The sequence below is a fragment of the Parasteatoda tepidariorum genome, chromosome 10, assembly GCF_043381705.1.
Source record: "Parasteatoda tepidariorum isolate YZ-2023 chromosome 10, CAS_Ptep_4.0, whole genome shotgun sequence".
Taxonomy (NCBI): domain Eukaryota; kingdom Metazoa; phylum Arthropoda; class Arachnida; order Araneae; family Theridiidae; genus Parasteatoda; species Parasteatoda tepidariorum.
Genome location: NC_092213.1, coordinates 47,039,469 through 47,063,784, shown reverse-complemented (window position 1 = coordinate 47,063,784; position 24,316 = coordinate 47,039,469). Strand labels below are relative to the sequence as shown.

General features: G+C 28.7%; 1 protein-coding gene across 2 annotated transcripts in view; it reads right to left on the bottom strand.

Moving 5' to 3' along the window:
• The window catches only part of LOC107443843 (doublesex- and mab-3-related transcription factor 1A), a 172,613-nt gene that overhangs the window by 26,918 nt on the left and 121,379 nt on the right, over nt 1-24,316 (bottom strand). For both annotated transcript variants that reach the window (XM_043050834.2, XM_071187113.1), the window contains exon 3: nt 5,958-6,575. In XM_043050834.2, coding sequence (XP_042906768.2) covers nt 5,977-6,575 — 599 coding nt within the window. In that variant the 3' untranslated portion in view covers nt 5,958-5,976. The remainder of the gene's footprint in view (nt 1-5,957; nt 6,576-24,316) is intronic.

The following is a 24,316-nucleotide window of genomic DNA, read 5'->3' as shown; positions in this document are numbered from 1 at the left end:
CTAAATTAATGTATGCATAAAACAGGGGAAAAAGTTAGATTAAAATAAAGATTTAACTCTGCATAGCAATTACAGAAAGAATTTCAGTATCATTCATAGTTGTTTTTGAGCAGATAAATAAGATAGAATAGCAAAATAATGTTTAGCCATAATTTGAAAGTTAAAGACTTAAAATTATTTTTCATAGAATTCAAATTCGTTGGTGGTCTCTATTTTCATCAAGATTGTTTTATTCGAATGGAATTTTGCTCAAGTCAATGAGAAAACGTAAATAAAGAATTATTCTAAATAAAATAAAACATATTTGGGTATTTTATAGTTTCGCAATAACCAAAAAATGAGAAAAAAAAGAAGACATAATTAGCTTTTCATGATATTAACAACTTCACAAAATATATTTCAAACTAGTTTCTAACCTCAGTCAAAACACTTGAAAATAACTAAACAAAAGAGCTAATTCAAAACCAAGCCATACTTAAAAAGTAATAAAATTAATCATCTAAAAACGCTTAGGGAAAAAAAACTGATTTCATTGTCTCATTTTTAGCATTATATATATACATAATCGAATTTTCATTCATTTATGTCATTGAAAGGGACCATAAAATAATTTGTATTAAGTACGAAAAAAGCCCGTAAAAATACGATAAATAAAAAAAAAACAGCTAGACGCTTGCATTAAACTTTGTATCGGATTTTATTATTTTCTAGTTTATTTTAAACCATTTTGTGAACACAAAATAAATACTTATAAGGCAGTCACGAACACATTAACAATAAGCAGATGTTACCACTAAACAACGATATGACTATACATACATTTATTGAAGCATCACTGAAATTAATTTTGACGAAATTATTCTTCGAGCGTGGATTTATTTTTCCAGGTCAGCCGCAATTAAGATGAAGAGAAAATTAAAATCACAACTATGAGGGGAAAAGCGCAAGGTAGTATTTTTTTCTCCTTATTTTTTTTAATCCGGATTTACAACTCACTTCAGCGTCGTTTTTCTGTAATCGTGTTCAGTGGATTTAATATCCCTCTCTATCTGCATAACAGAGGGAAGGTATATCTATTGAAGAGTTTTCATATATATATAGAAATATATATATATTTGGAATACAATTTTGGAAGATTACAATATGTAAGCTTCTTTTAAACTGACAGAACAGAAATTTCAAAATCCAATAAGTTAAAATAGGGTGATTATTTGTGATAATCCAAGAAAAACCTTCTTCTATTGTAAATAATTTTAGGTAATAATAATAGGTAATATTATTATTATACTATTTTCGTTTTATTTATTTATTTTTTATGCTCCTATTGTATTGATGTGTTTTACTCTGGTTATATTAATACAATATTAGAAAGCACTATTTCTTCCGATATAAGCGTGTGAGCCGAAGACAAGATTACATATTTTCCTCATTTAATTTTATTTTCCAATTATTTTTTAAATTTTTTTAAAATTCGTGAATATTAAAAAAAAAGAAATTTTAATAATTTTTTTATTCTCCTTTAAAAATCTTTGTATCTTCTTTCGTTGTTTTCTCTANACTCATAACCTCACTTGAATCATAACATTACTTTACTCCCTACCTTACCTTACTCTTACCCTTACCTTACTTATAACCATACCTAACTCCTAACCATACCTTACCCCTAACCATACCTTACTTCTAACCACACCTTACTCATAACCTTACCTTACTAATTACCTCACTTGAATCATAAGCTTACTTTACTCCCAACCTTAGCTTACTCTTACCCTTACCTTGTTTCTAACCTTACCATACAAATAATCTTACCTTTCTCATAATCTCACTTGAATAATAAGCTACCTTACTCCCAACCTTACCTTACTCTACCCTTACCTTACTCCTAACCATACCTAACTCCTAACCTTACCTTACTCATAATTTCACTTGACTCATAATATTACTCTACTCCTAACCTTATCTTATTCTAACCTTACCTTAATCGTAACCTTACCTTACTCATAACCTAACCTTATTCATAATCTTACCTTACACATAACCTTACAGTACTCCTAACCATACCATACTCATATATTCATCCTAATCATACTTTACTCATAACCTTACACATAACCTCACTTGAGTCATACTGAAAGTAAAAAAAACGTACTTTTCTTTGGCTACATTAATACAATATTAGAAAGCACTATTTCTTCTGATATAAGCGTGTGAGCTGATGACAAGATTACATATTTTTCTTATTTAATTTTATTTTCCAATTATTTTTCAAATTTTTCAATTTTTTTAAATTTGTGAACATTTAAAAAGAAAAAGAAATTTTAATAATTTTTTTATTCTCCTTTAAAAATCTTTGCATCTTTTTTCGTTGTTTTCTCTATATTTTTAGCTTATTTAATGAGTTCTACGTACTTGCAGCTGATGCGCAATAAATAATGATCAAAATTTATTTTTGAAAAATGGTTTTCTTGCACTTCATCATTGTTTCATGATTAATATTATTTAAAAATATTTCATAATTTTAAATAAAGGGAAATGGATGGTTTAAATAAACTAAATAAATTCATTTTAATTAAATAACTGTGTTTGTAATACGAAATTTATAAGACCATATGTGGTTTTAGAATATTGTAAATAATATAATATATTGAATATTGTAATACTAATTATGCATAATTGTGTGTTGCTAATTTTTACTAATTTATATTCAATTAACTATTTTTTATCGTAAAATCTCATCAAAAAAGTAAATTATAAAAAAATACCCTCATATTTTTATTCATTTATTTTATTTGCTTAGTTTTAATATTTAGTCTCGATATAGTTATATGTCAGAACCAAATTTAAAGAATGCTAAATTGAGCAACGAATTTAAAATCAGAGATTGAAAAAAATCACAGATGTTTAGAAATTTGAAGTGCAAAATTCGTAGTTAAACTATAAGATGGGAACTTTCTTTTTACTTGATGGCATGTAATTTCTTTTTACTTGATAGCAACAAGTAAATTAATTAGTAAATAAAAACCTCTTTGACAATTATATTTTAGTCCAGCCGAGCATTTATAGCACAGACGAAATTGGATTACGTCTATATTTTAAGCATTTATTCTTTTAGGTTAATAAACAAAAAAAGCTCCCAACAAAATGGTTGTAATTTACTAAAAAAAAGTGAAATAGGCTTTTTTAAAAAGAATTTAAAACTAATATTAAGAGTCAAAGAACTCCGATATTTTTTTTATCATCTTTGAATAAATTAATAGATGGAATTTTATTTAATCATAAAATTCTTTCAGCAGACAAGAAAAAATAAAATACAAACTAAAAGAAAATTAAATAAATTTCCGACTACTTAAAATTGAGGGAAATATTCAGACTTAGCCTACTTCTTTTTGGGCTCTTAGCTAATAAGTATTCGCTTGAAAGAAGCAGACTAACGTCTGCTAGTTCTTTTTATTTTATTTATTTCAACTAAACGACGAATACATAAAAATATTCACACCTGAAGCCCCTTTCAAATCCATAGATATATAAATAGATAAAAAAAATTCCGACATCGCGCAAGAGGCATTCGAAAAAAAAAGCTGGATAATATAATTTAAACTTTTTTTCAATTTAATTGAAATGGAATGAAAGACGTAATATTTTTTTTTTCAATCCTCCCCACGGCGCCAAAACAAAGCAGGAAGGGAGCGCACTGCTAATACTTTCAAAAGTTGTCAAGAAGTACTTTGCACAAAGTTTTGTCGTGATGTATTGAAAATGCATTAAGATAGAAAAACCAGACGAAGCTTGTCAGTTTGTCTAGACACAAACTGGGTAAAGTCTTTATTGATTAGGGAACTCCTGCTGGATAAGACTTCTCTCTATTATATAAATATTAAGCTCCAATTTCGAAAACTTAGTTTTTATTATTAGTTGTTGTTTTTTTTCTCCGACTAACCAGTTGTTGATTAGCCAGGCGAGGTTAATAGAATGGAGTTTTTAATCATTTTTTTCCCGAAGCGATTGAGGTATTTGTGATGTGATAAATCAGCACCGCATATATTAAAATTCACTTTATTTTCAGATTTATAACTTTTCTATTTTATTTGTATAAAGATATTAATCTCTTTCGAGAGGGGTATTATAGAGATAGAAGCTGTTAGTGATTTTTTCACGTGCTACTAAACATGTTAATTGCATAACTGGATCGATATCAATATCATACCTGTGCCTTACACCAAACAAGCTGTTAAGTATTTTTCGTGTAATTTTAACTTTTTAGCTTTTTGTTTAGACAAGGTTGTCATTAATCAACAGGAATGACGTTCGTAAACGTTGTTCACTTAAAATGCTGTTCTTTTTGGGATTTCAGACAAAAGTCTCAGTTATCCTAGTTTTGATCTGTATTCAGTATACGATAATAGATATATCTTTGTTAAAATATCTGACGGAGAAGTAATGTACGCCTATATAAGTTATGTCTAATATATCACACATTTATAGGTAGAAATGTAACGAGATCATTGTGAGCATGTTCTGACCAGTAAATCTGATCTGAATTATCTGAGAGGTGAAAAATAAAACCTTTTCAGACTAGTGCTTTTTTAATTTATTTTCAGAAAATTTGCTAATTTTTAAAGTTCGATTTCGAAAAGAATATCAAACTTTGAAAGCCTGTTTTCTGAATTTCTGAAACTTCCGTTTTCGACCAGATCACCACTTAGAAAAAGGGCTGTCAATTCCGCTTAAATTAATAGTAGGATTGGTTTTAAAGAATTTCGATTGCAATTCTAGTTGAATTTAATTGGTTATACCATTATATGGTGAAAATATAGCTATCTTATCTCACCATTAATCAACAGAGAGTTTTAAATTATTTTCTAGTTGTGAAACGCATTAAATTTTAAATTAAAGATAAATTCTATTAATTTTATGCATCTTCGAAATAACTTTTTTTTATGCAGAAGAAAAAATGGTTGCCAGAATATGTAATATGGCTTCACCCAATCACCATATTAAGGTAGCAGCAAATTTGAACGATATTATTGTTCAATACTTTCTAAATCTTTTAATAAGTAACAGTACTGTCTAGCTATCACGAGAATTTCCACTGTGACCCAACGTTTTCCCAACCTAAACCAATGTGAAACGGGTTATATCCAGGACCCGACTTAGCCTAATTGGGGCCATGGGCAAAAGCTTCTTGGGGGCCCCCATCCACTCACTAATTCAGTAATAAAAAACCGAACTTTATAGAGGTGTTTAAATTTTTTACCTCATTATAGGTAACAAGAAAATTGACTAGTATTGAATAGCTATAAGGTCCCCCTCCTCACCTCCAATGGTCAGACGAAATATCGTTCTGTCGACTATATTAATTTTCTGAAAATTCTATGTCAATCATGCCAAACGTAGTTTTCTGATTGTTAACTTCGTTATCTAGCTGTGAAAAATTCAAATCCTTGCTGATTTTAGGGAAGAATTCAGCTAAATTTTCGCAATTACGATGCCTCAACTAAGCCCGCCAGAAGCCTGTATTTTTGTAAACATATCGCAGTTTGAGATATGCAAAAATACAGGATTTTGATTAGCTAAATTTGACCGTCGTAATTGCGAAAATTTAGCTGTATTACGCACTAAAATGCCATGGATTTACGAAATATAGATTAGATTAGATTAGTGAAGAAGCCAGCATAAAACAGATGGATTTTGCACCGTACTGATTATTTGTTTAAAAAAAGTTCATTAAAGAAAGAAATGTAAAATAAACTTTCTATTCGATTTGGGGGCCCCTTTTGATGTGGGGGACAGGGGCAACTGCCCCGTATGCCCCTGCCTCAGTCAGGCTCTGGTTAAACCCACATACCCTATTCGAAACGGCTTTTCTTTGTAACCAGCAGCCGGGGTCTGAAGAAACTCTTTTGATAACAGAACGGTAACTTTAAACGCAATTAATTTTATTCAAAACAATAACCTACCTTTATATACAATGAGACACTATGCATTCGCTGCTGTTTCCAGCCTGTCTTGCCAGGGCACTGGATAAGGGACCGGTCGATAGGTTCTCGACCTTCTGTGCTTATCCACAATAGTTGAAGAGTCTCTAATGGTCGTTGGGGGTGCAGATCCGCCACTTTCTTTATCTGACTCATCTTTATATTCGGCTGACCCCCTGCTGTCACCACTAGTATGTCCGTCGGCAGGATGTCGACTGGGCGGACTGTAAACCCTTCCCACAATATCGGGCACGATGGAATTTGAGGTGGCTGATGAAGGCGTCGACGCCGTGAAGGGTGGTACACCGGTGTGAAACAGCAAATAAGGAGAAGTAGCTGATGTGGCAGCTTCTAAACTAGGATGGCTACCGTGAGTTGGTAGAGAACTCATGACCGCCGAGCTGTTCTGTGAATAGGTGAATGGATAGTGGGGTAGGTATGAGGAGTAACATTGGGGATGAAAAGAGGCTAGGAGAGGAGATGATGAGGATGGGCTGGTGGACGCAGCTAAGTTTGACCAGTATGCGTTGTTTGGAGAAGGAGGCGTCATACTTTTTAAGGTTTGGAGGGGCCAGCCTAATTTCCTGAATTCCCTGTCTCCTGGAAAGAAAAAAAAATTAAATTGAAACATAAGTGCAAGAGCATGTAAGTAATCATTATTATATAAGTCAGTACAAACTAAGGTAAACAACGTTTAGGAGCACAAAAAATATTTATAAATTTATAAATTATGCATTTATAAATATTTTTTGTGCTCTTAAACGTTGTTTACCTAACTTTGTATTTAAACAAAAAGGTCGCCCACTTGTGTATTTATGTAAGTCAGTGTTTCCCAAAGTGTGGTACGCGTTCCCCTAGGGGTACGGGAACAGTTTAGCGAGGGTACGCGTTCTTTTGCGAAATATCTTGCAACAAACAAAATTTTTAAAATTTTTTATTTAAGAACAATTCTAGAGATGAAAATTTTCGATTGCGTATTTTTCTATTGGCTATTTTTTTTTGCAGTTAACTGTTAATAATTAGTGGTGTCAACAGACAGGTGGGATTTTTAACTTTTGTGTAATTCTTTTATAGTAAAAAATACATTCATTTTCTTTTTATTAGTGGTACACTGATATAAGTGATCGCGATCAAATAAATTTAAGTAACCATATAAGTGATCAATCGATTTCTAAAATTTATAGTAATGTTTTTTGAAAGATATGCTCTTTTTTTTTTTTTTTTTGCTTATATACTCTATGTTATGAAAACTATCAGGTATACAAATAAAAATGTAAATAGATTTAAATAAATAAAAAATTTTATTTTCTCTATTAAAGTATAAAAAGTTTCGGTATCATGTGTAAAGTTTATATTTTTTCTCATATGTTTAAAAAAATTTGTGGATAAATGTATTAACTTTCGTACACCTAAATAAAATTTTGTTTTCTTTCAGTATGACGAAACTATCAAACCATTATTTCACATAATAAAAAAATATCATTATTTTTTTAAAGGAAATAATAATAATCTTTATTATCGTTAATATATTTATTGATTTACTTATTTTTAATTAATAAACATTCCCCTCCTATTAAACGCCTGAATGATCAGAAAACGCAGTGATATTCACGAGTTTTTGACTTTTCCCTAAAAGAATAAAATAAGATTGTAAAAATAAAATAAATGGATTGGAAAGTAATGTAATTTGTTTAAATCACAAAGTATGGAGAGAAAATAACATTTTTTTTTATAGTTATTTCAAAATATTAAACCTTTTTGCTAAAACTTAAAATCTGATATATCAGATAAAAAAGCGTGTTAAACAATTGAACGTGTTTCTAATACAATTTTCCGCAAAAGTAAAGGAATATAATTATTAGTAAAAAAGAACAATTTATAAAAACTAAGTTCAGAACATCAATCATATCAAATGTAAATAACCCTGAGTGATGAAAGTTGTTTCAGTTTTCTCAGTTCCGTATGATTGAACCTTTTGAATAAATTGATTGTTTTGGAATAAAAATGAAACTGTATAAATCCACCTCTTTTGTGTGTGTTTTAAAATTTGTGAAATTTTCCCACATTACGTCAACTTTATAGTATTGTGGAAGTGAGAAAGATTTGATGGTCGTTATACATTTGAAAGAAGAATGAATTAAAGCCCTTGAAAAAGCACTTTTCTTAAAGTAACCCTTGAAAATATTTCAAGGTTTCTATTGTTGTGAATATGTTATATTTATTTTTATTAAATTCCGATTCCCATTCATTCGCGGTGAAAAGTTTGGTAGTTTTGGGTTTATTTAAAATTAATGATGAAGGAAATCGAGTAAAATTGTTATAAAATTAAAATAAATATAACAGATAAGGAAAAATAAACAAAGTACGGGAAGTTGTGTAATGAATAAACAATTGTTTTAATAGTAGGAAATAAATAATTGAAAAAATAATAAATGTTACGAAACGCAAGAAGTTTACTAAGGCTAGGCATAAATAAGTACAGAAACCACTAGGTACAAAAAACAAACATTGGTTTTTATATGGTACGCAACTCTTAAAAATTTCTTGGTAAAACTGGTTAAATAATAATTTATTTAATTGTTATTTTACTATATTCAACCAAAACAGTAAAAAAAAAATCTTACAAATGATGGTATTGAAACTGTTAACTGAAAGAAAAATCGTTTGACGTCTGCTTTCACCTAATACGGTTATCTGCTCCTTATAAAATAATTTTTTTTCTGTGCCAACTAGAGTCATCTTACGAAGCCCCTTAGTTCCTATCATTTAATTACATACTATTGCTAAGAGGGCCAATCTATTAATCTCACGACTGTTTGAAAGTAGGTTCGAATCCCAGCTTTGGCACCACAATAATTCTTCCATTCCTTCAGCTCATGAAAAGTTTCCTGTTTTGCCCTCCCAGTTGTTTACCCTGGATTATTAGAACACGAAACTCTCATTTACGGACAGATGACAAAACTCAGAGCTGCTTTACAGAAAAAAGTTTAGTATTTCACAATTCTCACGATTAATCGCACTACCAGATAAATTAGTTAAATCACATTTCATGAGTCATTCGAAAAAACACAACTCAATCACAACATAACTCCGATGTCTATTACCTAACGAAAATATCTAACATAACCTAATTCCAACGTCCAGGTAAATTTCCTTTTGACGGTTTTGAAACCACCCTAATTATAAATGGCTACACGTTTTTTCAACGATACTACTTGATAACGTAAAGGTGAAAAAATGTTCCTAACCGTTAAATTTACTCTTAATTGGATGTAATTTTAGAAAGAAAATTCTAACGGTGTGTATTTAACTCACTATGTAGTCTACTAGACGTAAATATTAGTTCGTCTAGTGGAAAATTCACTCATACAAGGAGGAAGAAATGATATTAATTTAAAAAAAAGGTTATATAAGGAGAAAAATTATATTAAGATTTTTTTCAAGAAAAAATCAAGAAAAAAAATTATTGAAAAACTTTATATCAAGAGATAAGAAACAATATTAATAAAAAAAAAACTTTTTAGGTTCAAACAACAATAGCAGAGTTTTTAAATCGTTCCATGTCTGTACACTTGTATGGATTGAATTGGTTATCCATGATCATAGCACAAAAACCTAATACAACTTTGCTAGCGAAAAAGTAAACAAATAAATAAAAGAAATCCTAAGCAGAATAATACATATTTCAGATAATAAAATTAGACCGTGATAAACAGTATGTCTCAAGCGAAATGAAAGAAAGAGAAGTAAACGATCCAAAAAGGAGGAAGGATAACAAAGGCATCTCTGGATCCGGGTACATGCATGTATATAAAGAATATAAAATGCTTAAGAGTATGTACAACGTGAGGTTTCTAAAACGCAGATACTTTCATTTAAATGTATCATGTGTACTGTATTTAAAAAAAGCATAAAATTTTTACAAAAAAAAAATCACTGAATGTAAACAATTTCAGTAAAACTTTAAACGCATTTACGGTTCATACATACCCGACGTAAATGATTATAGGATTTGAGACATTTTTATATGCATGTATCATAATACACACTTTAAAGATAATACATTAATACGCATGAATACATTTTTAAAGATATGATGGAATGTAATGTTTCTGCAAATTGTAAATCATTTAACATATGCGAAAAACAAAATATATAAATTACAGTGCAGTTGTGAATCTAACATTATATGTGCTTTGCTTCAACCTGTGCATAATTGCACTTACTAATAAACAGTAAGAAATGAATGCGCAATTATGAGTATATTAACAAGCAATAAATCTCATTTACTCTCATACCATTTGAATTATTTTTCAATCAACAATAATTACGTTAATTGAAAATGTAATAAAATGAAGTGCATAGTGCATAATTTTCAACCTATGCACAATTGCACATTCTAATAAAGAATGAGAATTGCATACCGTAGTTACGAGCATTATAATAACAAACAAGAAAATTCACTTAATAGTATTTCATTTTTAATTATTTCTCAATAAGCATACAAGCGTTTATCGATAAAAAGATCATAAATAATTGAAACTATTCAACTAACTGCATATTATTTCGCTAAAATCTCATTTTGCAAGTAATGGGATTAAAATAGCTTTAATTCATGCATTTTGTAATAATAGCTGCTGATTGAAAATCTTCACAGGGCTAGCTTTTGATAATGGGTTGCAAGCTATGAATGCTCTGCTCTCTTACTTGATCAATCAATAGTCTTAAGAAAACGTATCCTCGGTAGGACTATATATGCCAAAACGTAGCAGTTTCAGTTTGTGGCAGAATTGAATGCTTCCATCATTTAAACCCGGGATAATATTGATGCTAATGATCTTCAGGGATTTGTAAATGGTACGCATTATCATTTATTTCAAGTTATGTATAAACATGACGAATATATAATAAGTTGCTTTATTTTGATGGGGCTTTTTTCCCCCTTTTTTACTTATTCAATCATTTTTTCCTTGTCCAGGTAGATCAGAAAGTGAGTTAGGTCTTGTAAATGTGTCTTTAGATACAGACTAGACTAAAGGTGGCTTTATTTAGTTGAGAAACACTGTATTCTATATAATCTAACTCATTACAAATAAAATGAAATCATTTTTTTTAAGAAGAAAAAACAATTATCTTTAAACTCAAACAGAAAGGGTTTGTTTCTTTCACATCTATTATAAATTTATAAGAACGGTCCGTTTTTTTCTTTCTTCATTTATTTATTTATTTTTACTATTCTAACTGATGCGGCAATCCTTTGAATAGTTTTCAGTACAATTACCTAATGATTTAGCCAAATCAATACATTAAAATGTAAAAGACGTACTTTTAAAATTACTTCTCACAGATAGGGGTGGAAAACCTAATTACTGCATAATTACTGAAGTATGTAGATTTCTTAAACCATAAAAAAACGGATTTATGAAAAATAAACTGTGGAATACAATGGGCAAAAACAGAAAGTAGCAAGGTGAAATGCCTGTTTTATCTTCATTACAATGTCAAAAATATGATGGAAGAGTTCAGTAAAACAAGTTTGGACAGAAGAGTAACACTAATTTACATTTAAACGAGAAAAATTACAAAAATAATTTTACATCTGCGAATTTTAACTATCAGTTTTAGGTATTATTCACTTTTTTAAGTCTTTTTATTATCATAATTATTTAAAGAATTAAATGAAATAAATATTATTTTAGAGCAGCTGTTGTATAATTTCAATATCATAGTCGCTCGCATAGTCATATCATTTGTCGCTTAAAATGAAGGTATTTTGAAATAGGAATAATTTCAAATAGTAATAGACTTAATTTCAAAATAAAAATCTGACTTTCGAACTAAGTCAATTGCGATTTCTTAAAGAGTGGTAGCAAAGGAGTGTAGATGTAATTTTTATATTAAAATAATGTGTAATAATTGTCTCATATTATCAATAGGAATATTACAACTTATGAAACGGAAAAGGAAATAACCATAAGACTCTGAAAACTAATGAACTGCTAATGTTTATACTGATAAAATATAAGAAAATTTAATAATAATTTTGATCCACGAAATAAATCAAAAGCTATTTAAACTTTACGCAATTTAGATTAAAAAAAAATATTATCATACAATGTATATTATAAACTACATGTAAAAAAAAGATTCCAAAAACGCATGATTTGTACTTCATAGTGACGAAACTAGTTCATTCAAAAAGCCCTATCCTAAGCCCGACACGGTTTGCAATCCGATTTTACTATCTATTCCCGAAAAAGGATACAAAATCTAAATAAAATTGTTTTAAGAAATCACGCGCTAATGATTAAGGAACGAAACACCTGGTAGGTCTAAACTGAGACGCAAGCTAACTTTTTGTATATATTTATTGAAGGGGACGGTTACGGTTACACGAAGATGGATTAAGTTGTAATCTCGGATGCTTGGTTACATAGAATAATTGTTTATAGGTAACTGGGATCGGATTTTAACTTCACGATAATGTTGCCAGCTAAGTTATTTATGTGACAGAGATTAATTAAATATAAGATGCGTTTTATTTAACTGCATTTAATCACGTTATGTATGAGGTATTTTTTACTTTATTGTTATATTCAACACATTGAACAGCAAATACATGTAAGTGAATAGGAAGCAATAATGCAGGGAGTAAACCAAGCTGAACGAGTTTTGAAAGATTCTCGCAGTTATGTAATTTAAATAAATAATTACTGATGCTGCCATTCGAAGTAAAAATACATAAAAAATTTTTCTAAAGAAATAATTTAACGCATAGCTTTTAAATTTTAAGCTACTTACAAAATATTTCTGAAAACTATTTTAAACTGTATTTGGGACTATGCACTATTTTACTACATTAATTTTTAGTTCAGTCAAGTAAAATTTTAATGATAATTTTAAGACTTTTTTTAATAGAAAAATGTGAAAATAGAATTATTTAATGATACATCATTAAAAATATTTCTCTCTTCTTAGTATTGAAGCACATAATCCAATTTAACATTTCCATTCTTTGTAGGAAAAAGAATAAATTTACACAATTAATGCCTACAAATCCTACAACGAAAATTAATTGATTATTAAACTTACAAATTCAATATACAAACCTAATAAATTATTGACCTCAAAACCCATTAGTGATAAAAATTGACTATTACTGAGATCTATTGCAAATCAGTGGTAAAAATACAAATAAAAAGTTAGTAAAAAAAACAAAAATTTTTTAATAAATATTAATACAAAAATACTATATAAAAATAATGGATAACAATAATTACTTCAATTATTGCTACTGCATAATTATAATAAGGTCATTAATAAATTCATCCTATTGCTATAGGTAAAGAGGACTTTTTGATAATAAATTTGCTCTTCTTATTATTAAAATAATGTATAACATTGATGATATTATTAATATTAATTAAAATTAATATTAATAGATAATTATTAATTAAAATTAATATTTAAATAATGTATATAAATAACTGAAACTGTTAAAATATAAATTATTATAATATAATGAATCAGCTCTCGTGTTCGCATTTAAATAATAAAATTTTAAATAATAATGATAGCAAGAATAATTAAAAAATAATAATTATTAGTAATTAAAATTTGTTATACGATCTGTTGTTGTTGTCGTAGGATATTAAGGCAAGGGGTGTGATAGTTCTTGTTTTCTAGTGGCACCATCTATGACCAAGAATTTGACTTCTGCCACACCCATACGTCACACCCGTTTATTGGGCGGACCCACTCATACATCCATTCGTTCATCCACAGATCGCAATTTCAACCTGGACCAGAGAAATATAAATCTCCGATTCAGTACACCCAGAGGTACAATTTGCTATGGGATATGTTTTACATGGAGGATTTTGCTACCCGACAGATTTAGCGTGCTCCAGTTACCATTTACTACACAGGGGGTCTTCAGCTGGCTAGATTCGAACTCCCGTTTTCACGAACGTGAGTCCAGAGCCCTGCCAACCAGGCTATCCCGGCTATTATACTTTCTAATATATAAATAAAATAACTTATGTTATATACTCAAAAATATATATATAATAATAGGTCAAACTCATGATAAGAATCTTCCATTAACCTAAGATGATAAAATCAAATCTGTAATTACAATAAAGATATTATTTTAGTCGTGAAAATTAAAGCACAGAATATGTTTTTTCTGATTCATTTTTATAATGAATATATTCTATGTTTTCATTCGTGAGACATTAGCAAAATAAAATATTTCGAAACTTATTTAAGGTTTCGTGGAGTAAAATTCAGTTTATTTAGTGATAGTTATTTATTTTCGAAATTACTAACACCTGTGTTATAGAAAACGGGATTAAATAACAATAGTAATGACGGAGCCAAATAAAAAAGTTACCGCTAAACTAAGAAATAATATATAGTTATAAGTATCTTATGGTCACGAAAAATGTTCTTCTCAGAGCCTGATTAACAATTCCGTGCACACATATCCGAACAAAATATGAAAAAAAGACAAAGAAAAATATTTTTTCCTTTGAATTCAAGTTATACAAGAAAATAAAATTTTAAATCATTTTATTTCTTCGGTATGTATCCTTATTCACTCTTTATTGTTATTTGAAACTTATCTTTTCTTAAGGTAAAATAGGTCCCTCTCCCAAACGAGACAGAAAGACGGTATTTTTTTATTTTTAACTTTAATTTTTATTTTTCATTTTTGTTTCATAATTTCGCTGTTCACGATGTTTACAGTGGGATGTTGTTTTGCAATATTGAACCATTCATTACAAACGCATCTATCCACCGAGACAACAGACTAGACACTTTATATTGCCAGACGGGGGTCCGAACGTTTTGACGGATCTGCTGTCTAAAACGGGGGAAGAGATCGTGAATAAAAACACAAATCTCACCGTTGCGTTTTGAAAATAACACTTCATACACGGCACTTAGAATTTTAAATTACTAAGGCGAGTTCTTCTGGGCTATATGTTTTTTTGGAAAATAATTGCAATAAAACGCATAAATTGAAATAAAAGGAATGCATGAGGTTAGTATTTTTGTAAAACTATTTTAATAGTGAAAAAGAAAAACTTAAAGCTTAGGTTTAAATTTCCTTTTTTTTCTTCCTCCTTTAAATCGAAATTTGTGGTCTTTTTAACGAGTTCAAAATTATATATTTCTGGCTAAATAAGACTTTTTGTTTTATTTTTTGGATTTTGCATGAAGCTGGTCAAATATTTCAAAACTAAAAGCCCTTCTGGAATTGTTCGTATGGATTTCTTTAATGATAGCGAAAGACATTCCTATGAAGAGGTTAAAAGCAATAATTTGATCTTATATCATTCCCTATACTCGTAAAAAATTGGTACAACATGGCGCGAAATTTCTGGCAAAATTAACGTTCTGTATGGTAATGACATTTCTAGTGAAAAAAAAAAGAAAAAGAAAACTTAACCGGTATTTAAACACTTATTTAGTAATTTTTCCGTCCATATGGTAACGGTTTGCTGGAAGTTCTGATTTTCAAAATTATAGTTCGTATTACCACAAATTTAATAAAAAATACAAAACCGAAAAGTAAATTTAATTGAATAAATGGCTATGCTCTAGGGTATTGCGATAAAATTGCCATATTTTACCACATTTTCAAATTTTTTCATGTTATAAAATTCAATTTTGTTGTTAATTTTAGTAGAATTTTTACAGAAGCACGTCGGTAAAAATTAACGAGCTTTTGGTGTTTCAAAGAACCAGAAACCAAAAATGTTAACAAATTCTGGTAATTTTGACCATACTTTTTTTCTCAGTGTATGTTGATCAAAGAAACTGCCACAAATAAAACCACTGAATCATAAAATAAGCTGTTTTTTTAAAAATCAAATCTGCAAGAACGGAATCATTACAATATCAAAACAAACTGAAACTATCTTTAGTTAACATCATTATCACCGTTTGTTCTGTATAATCAAATCATCGCAAGGCATTCGTTTAAATTAATAAGAACCCTAAATTTTCTGGTCTGAATAGCTAGAATTTTCTATTTTTTCCACATTAGAAAGTAAATAAACAATGAACTTCACTTTGCATCTAACACTGTAAAGCTGTTTAGTCTATATATAATGTAATAATATAAATGTAATAATCCATTTAACTTCTGGTGTATTATAAAGTTTAACTTCGGAATTTTTTTTCTTTTTGTAGATATTCAGGTTTTAGAAATTAAACGTCTTATAAAATCAAATGTTCACAGAACCAACGTGGTTTTAATAGGCAGCAAGCACTGAACCTTAAATCATAATATTGTTCAAATTAGGCGCACACTCAATGAAGTGTTAAATTGAATAATCTTACCGGAGAAGTTGACCAATAGTAACACGTAATCAAGTTCAAGAAGTACAATAATATGCTTTGATTCAACTGTAAACAATTTCTGCAAAAATATAGTAGGAAAATCAAGTATCTTTGTTAAAATGTTAAACACATTTATCCGAGTTTCTCGTTAACAGAGTTACAATAAAAATTGGTTTTCTTTAAACATTTGATAAATCAATGTATCTTTATTTATTTCATAGATAAGCGTCGCCGATTCGTTGCGCAAAGTCTTTGCATGCCACCGGATTTTCAGTGGTTCTATCTGGGTGCGTCTGATCGGTGAATACTTTTTCAATCGTATTTTAGTGATTTGGATTCTCCCCTAATATAAGGTCCCCGTTGGTTTCAGAAATGCTTAGTGTCTAAGGAAATAATGTCCAGAGTTTTGCTTTATTTCTGCCATATTATACTGCGTCTCCTGTAAATATTTGTTTCTTTATTTTAACAGAAACTTTTTATTTTAAATCTGCGTAATTTTACATGAGACTCCTGATAAATGATTTTCAGTAGATTCGCATTAATTCGTTTTTTTCAGTTATTAAATTAGCATCAAATATCAACAATATTATGATTCAACACGCTCGGCAAGTAAAAATTCCTATTGGGTAGATTATTTTTAACCTTAAAAGGACGCCATTCCGCGGAAGAAAAATTTCGTCGCAAATTCTCTTTCTTCTTGATTATTAATTTAAAATATAAAAGAAAGTAAAAGTAATATATTTTTGTTAATATGCAACAGAAAAAGATGTTCGGCCATGCAAAAATTTCATTGGCATCTAAAAATTTGGAGATTTTTCACACCTTGCACTAGTTTTTGCAAAATGTTTCTGTATTAACGTGTAAATATAAACCTTGATTGATTTTCATAACTATCTTAACTATTTCATTACTAAAACTGAGTATGAAAGTGAACAATGAAAAGTCATGCATTTAACATGATCATGGGCATATTTCAAAAGTACGAAATTAGAAGCACCTTTAAAGTTATAAAGTTTGAAGAGTCATAAACCATGCTTTAAATACAATGGAACCTAAGAAGCATCTAAGATCATGAAGAAAAAATATCTAAATTGCAACTGATTTTTAAAATACTATTTGTTTAACGTGTTTCTATAATTCTATTAGTAAAAGAAGAAAAATTATAGCTATAAATTTATCATCTAGATTTATTTCTAAACTTTAAAAACTAAACTTTCTCTGGATACATTTCTACTTTTAAATGGTATCTTCTGTGAAACTCACAATATCTTTATTTATAGCAGCATTCATATATGAATTAATATTTCTCATTCAAAGTATAAAAAAGAAAACATTCCAGTAATAAAGCCATTCTATCTATTGTTCTCGGGCACCTGGCCAGGCATAGATTCGCGGAATAAATAACTGTTAATGCCGACAATTAAAGACTTTGTTCCTGTGTATGAGTAGGCATTTATTGAAAAGTGGCATAACATTAGTTTAAAGGGACCATATAAAAATTAAAAGAATATCGCCCTTGAAAACTCGCTAGTTCTTGTTGAGATCAAACACATTTTTGATTTTTTTTAACGTAAAAAAAATAAGTTACAAAAACAAAGGTATTTAACTAATACACTTTTTAAACTTTTTTTTCAGTTAAGAAGGTAATTTTATTTAATAAAATAATTAGCGATATAAGTGTAAGTACAATGTGAAAAGGGAATGGCTTAAAAACGGTTTGAAATTAATTAAGTATTAAATGTTAAATTAATTTTACAAAATAATCCTCAATATCAAAAAATATATCATAGAAGTCAATCGAATTCATAGTGAACTAAATGATGGTTAAGTACCGTTAAGTACAGTGCTTTAAAAATAATTTATATTTCAAACATTAATGTTTATTATTACAATCCTTTTAATTATTATTTTCTAACTTGTGTTGCAAAATTATTAATTCTTTTTGAAGGGAGCTTTGTTTAGTGATATATTAAAAAAAATTCAGGAAGAAAAGAGGTTGGCTAACAGGCACATTAGTAGATACACAGAAAATGTAATCTTCTGAGTGATTCATTTTTTAAAACGACGATTATATTATCTTAAGTTGATGAAGAAAGAATGAAGAAATTTTAAAACAAAGATGGAGATGGCCACATACTAAGAACAGATAGAAACAATCCTGCTAATGTAGCAAGCTCATGGGCGCCAGACGGAAAGAGAAAAAGAGGGTTACCGAGACTAACATTGCAAAGATGCATTAAGGAAGATCTTAGTAGAGCAGGATTAACTAAATGGGAAGAAGCGGGTTCCTGTCCAAAGACAGCAGCAGAAAAAGATTCGAGACCTTACGTGTCAGCTCGGCACGAAGAGGTTAGCTTCATGTTTATATGAGTTTTTGAGTCGGGAAAGTTATTAAGGAGTATTTTCGTAATAAGGCATTGTTAAAAAACATGAAATAAACTTTGTTAGTATAGTTCATCTCTGGTTCATACCGAAAAATATTTCAAATTTTGCGAAATTAAATTAAAAACTGTTTTTCTTTTGCATATTTAACAAAAATTTCTATTGGCACGATGCAAGATGAATGATATATCTGAAATAGTACGTGCAATCTAATCTGAAGACTAACATACAGGTATATCTGAAAATGTATTTGCAATCTAATCTCAAGACAAACAGTCAACTAAAAAAGAAGTTCAAAAGCGAAATTAGTACATTCATCAAATGGTATATATTAAGGTGTCGATTCCAAGAAATTTCAACTGCCACAACTAAAGATGGCTAATATATCTGAAACTATTCTTGCAGTTAAATCTTAAAACTAACAACTACAATAAAACTGCTAAGGTAAAATTCGTAAATTCATCCCCTTGGTAGAAATTTCAAATGGCACTATACTGAAGATGGCAAATATATCTGAAATTGCACTTATGAATACTTCATATTGTCCCCCTATATACTTAAAAAAACGCAACCAATTGTCGTTCGGAGTGCACGAGATAGAAGGGAAACGCACACCCCCCGAACGTGATTCATTACTTGAGTAGAAAACAATGCAATGTTTCAAATTTATGAGATACTTTGGGAAACCGTCGTTTTGTACCAACATCCGGTGATCCACAAGTTTTTTTTATTTTTTTTATTTTACTGCGCATACACTGAGAATTATTGTTTTCTACGTTGGGACACGTCATTAATAAAGTAATGACGAAGTATTAAAAATGATAGTAAAAAATATCTTTTTAATTCGTGGTTATTAACAGAGTCTAAGTTTGAGTTTTATGCGCTTCTAACGATTATCGGTAGCTCTCGATTTGCTACAATTGTCCCATTAAAAAAAAGAACAATAACTCACTATTATGAAATGATCATCATTTTAGAGAAATTGAAAAATATTGTTCATTGTGTTGCGAGAGGAAGAATACTGCTTGCTGAGAAACAAATGAAACTCTTATGATGCGCATTAAAAAGAGATATAGTACTTTTTTTCTACTTTTTCCAAGAAAAAAACGTGTAGAACGAAGTATTTTAGTTTGATGATTTTATAATATTCCGGGTATTGTTAAATTTTATGTTTTCATCGTCATTTCTTATGGTTCAAATCTTACAGAAGAGGAAACTCGTAATAAAAGTAACAATATTTTGGATTGTTGGGTTTTTCTAAAATTATTAATACTGTTCATTAACATAGAAGTTGTAAAATAAAAATAATATTTTTCTTTGTTTAATACTTTTTATATTAAAAACTTTGATGTTTGATCTTGAGAATTAACTGGTTCTTATTTGTCTATAAATCATTATTTTGATTTTTTCCCCCTACGGAATAATAATAAAAAAAAAATATTAACGATTCGCAATTCGTTCTCGAGCATAAAATTAACTTTTAATTGCATTAACAATATTGCGTATGAAAATGAGAGTAATTTTGAAGTATTTTATTTTAATGAATGGCAATTTTCTTATTCAAAATTATAAGTGTACTACTTTAATTTCAATACAATGTTTTACGTGTCATTTTTTTCAACTTTTTATTGGAAACTCTACTTGTAGANACATATTCGGTTAATAATTTTTATTTATTTAAACAAAATTACTTTGTTGCAATATAATATTCTAATACCAAAAAAATTACTTGCGTAGCGTGAAAATATCTTTTGTGATGTAACTCTTTCAAAAGTACCTAGAAATGGTTGCCATCAGGGGTGTACATGTAGATTTATTAAATACACCTTGTGCGCCACCAAAGAACCAAATCTAAAACCCGACACTCGAAATTTTTGCTCTGTTACAATCGTACCCTGTTACAATTGACCCCACTCTCCCCTACTACTTTAATTTCAATACAATGTTTTACGTGTCATTTTTTCTTCAAACTTTTTATTGGAAACTCTACTTGTAGATTTCATTTCCAATGTCGAAGAGAGTTTTTGAATTGAATAAAGTTTAATAATACATCAATAATGAATGAAAACGGGAATAGGGAATATTTCATATACAAAATTTTAAAATTGTTTGGTTTCAAAATGAATATTTAATATGAATAAGGGCTTAAAATATTATGTGAAATATAACGTTAAAAACTGAACACACGTAAATACATTTTTCATTTGAAATTGGTATAAGAAACTTTTCAAATAATTTGACTTGTATCAGAATTAAAAATAAAATATTATAAAAAATACAGAGTTTAAAAACTTAGATCTCAAATACTCTAACGCATAATTTTAATATTTTTTCTTCCCTCAGCTGCAAATGTTAAATGTGAGGAATTTTTTCTTTACACGTCAGGCTTTACAATTAAATCCTGCATTTTAACACTGTCAAACAAAGCAGTGTCAGTAACGGTGTTAAACTATACAAGATTTGTAAAAAAACCCAACAACAGTATGATTTTAGACGAATGAATGTGTGTATTGTATATATATATATATCCTGTCAGTGATTATAATAGCGTATTTCATTCATTTAAAGGTCTAATTCTTCAAAATGCATTCATTAATTATATACAATACGTAATAAATTTGCATTAACAGAAAAGAAATAATGATGCCAAATAATGATAAGTATGAATAACAATATAAAAACACTTCTAAAAATACAAATTTAAACAAAATTAAAAAAAATACTGAACAATTTTTCGTCATTTATATTTCACAAATTCTTATACTTCAAAATTTTCATATAATTTACATATTTTATACAAATCCATCAGTTCAAACTTTCGTTATTACTTAAAAAATAATGTTTCAGATGAGGACAAAAAACCTTCAAAAATCTGCTTTTGAGTGATAACTTTCATTAAAATTCTACTCCATCACACATGGATTAGTAAAATTGAAGATCTGCTGTCAAAAGCTTCAAAAAAACACAAACCCTTAATGGTTGTTTTCGCTGAATAAAGGGACGGTTAAATATTTAAAAAGCATATGAAAAAAAAAACACTATGTCTCGCCCAATGAAGAATTCCTAAATCAATGTGAGAAGTTTATTTTTTGATTCGGATACTTTTAAAAAACAAAGCTAGATTTGATTTCGAATTATTATAAAAGGAATTATTTAACGACGCGGCACGTTTTTAAAATAAATTTACATAGAAAGTCGCCACACAGACAAAATAAACAATAAAAACGCAAACGAATAAACAATTCAAATGCTAAAAACAGTCACTATCTCTGTCTAAGCACTTTTTAATCACCGGCCACTTAAACTTTTGTGTTTTGATTTCTTATGATGAATTTTGTGGCTGATCAACATCCATAATCATACTCTCGTACTAGACAACGAACATGATTAATCAGTCAAAACTAGACGTGACCAAGCACTGCCTTAAATGCAAATGTGAATTCCGATATTTTAATGCTTTCAAATTCGATTCGAGATATAATTCGTTAAGCGTCATTTTCTTATAATAGGTTACGTCACTAAAATAAGCTGCCCACACAAAGAAAAAAAACTATGGTAAAATTACCGTTTTGTATGGTAAAGATATTTCTGATAAAAAAAAACATAATTCTGGCAATAAACTAAAATATATGGTATTTATAAACCCGTCATTTGGTAATTTTTCAGTTAATATGGTAACGATTTACAGAAAATTCTGATTTTCAAAATTATAGTTTTTATTAACATTTAGTTGAAATTATAAAAGTTAAAAGCAAATTTAAGCGAATTAATGGTTTTTATGCCATGCTCCAAGAAATCATGATACCAAATTTTATAACATTTACTAAATTTTATCGTATTTTATGGTAATTGAACCAGAATTATTACCTCAGGGGTCTGTCTAAGTTTTTCTGAAAGGTACCTATTTTGTGAAAATTTAGACGCAATTTGTGAAAATTAAAAATTATATTAAAAAATCAACACAAAAATATGGATTTTTCATTTCTTATGGGATACAAAAATAAAATTTTAAGAAAAAGTATTTTGTATACCGTTTTTCCTAAATATGAATTTGTGAAAGTACCGCTAAACGGTAGTAAATTTGGCCTGGACAGATCCCTGAAAGAGCTTTGGTAAAAATTGCCAAGCTTTTTGGTGTTCCCATAGAGCCAGAAACACAGTAAATTTAACCCTATTCTGGTAGTTTTGACCATACTTTATTCTTAGTGCTAATAATTTTGACCGTTATTTATCTCATAAGTTTCGGTTTACCTTAATTTCAAATTCTAAAATCTAAACTCAAAAATAGAATATCATATTTGCTTATAACGGATAATGCAATCTTCAATGAAACTCTACTGTTTGGGTTTAATAAAATTTTTTTTTTAAAAAGTGATAGCCTACAAATATCTCTAAATAATACTAATATCTACTAAAATACGATTTGAAATTTCATATTAGATTATCAAATAAAAACCCATAAAAATAAGAAATTGAAAATAAAATTTTAAAAATTAATGAGAATCAAATTTTTGCACATATTTGTCTCCTTTGATACCCCAATAAGTAATAAAAAAGTGTTAATAAAAACAATTTTTATTTTGCGTTACGAATTATCCGCCACTATTAATCAATTTGTTTTTTAATTACTTAAAAAGCTTTAAATTAGCACCCGTAAGATGGGTACGATTAGACATTTGAAATGTAGAAATTAAATTTTTTTTGAATACGTAGAAATACTTCAGTTCCATCAAAATTCTATGAATTTTGTTTACTTCGTAATTCAATAAATTAATGCTTCTTTTCTATAAATTGATATCAAAACACTGAATGATTTCAGAATTAAAAAGCTCAAAATATAAATATATTTTCGTCAGATAAACAAAAGATCAAGAAAAAAAACCCTCTAAGCATAGCATGCATAGTAAGGAATGTTTTATTTTACATTCATTTTCGTTTCCAATGCTTTTATTTTGATAGTTCTTTTCGAAACTTAAGCATGCAATTTTGTGAATCTGAAATAATAAGAGGTTACATAAAAATAGTTGAACAGAAAAGGGCAGAATATGTTTAAACATCGCATTAAAATAGGAAACAGCTGAATTGAAATGAGAATCGTGAATGGTTTCGCATTCCACTTCTTCAATTCTATAAGATCTTGAGCCATTGTGTCTCACAGTCAACTTTGAAAAAGTCTCAGTTTAGACAAAAAAAAGGAATCATTATAAAGAGTATCCAAAGGCACTCGTGTGTATAAAGGGAGATATACAACTTTTCTAGAAAGAAGAAAACACCCATAACTATAATTACGTTTTCAAAATACAAATGATGAACGTACTGGCATTCAGCTTGATTCGAATAAAAAATTTAAAATCATCTGGATGCCTAATTCAAAATTATAAAAAAAAAAAAAAGCTAATTCCTACACAGCTAGAAATTTCAGTGAAAAAATGATTAAATAACAATTTATTCAATTTTGATTTTACTATATTCAACAAAATAATCAAATAACCATAAAAAATAAGATCCTACTCAAGATTCTACTCGTGAGAAAAATCGTTTGTTGACTGTTTTCACCTAATACAAATAAACAATCAGACTTTTATTCGCGGTTACTGGGTCCACCT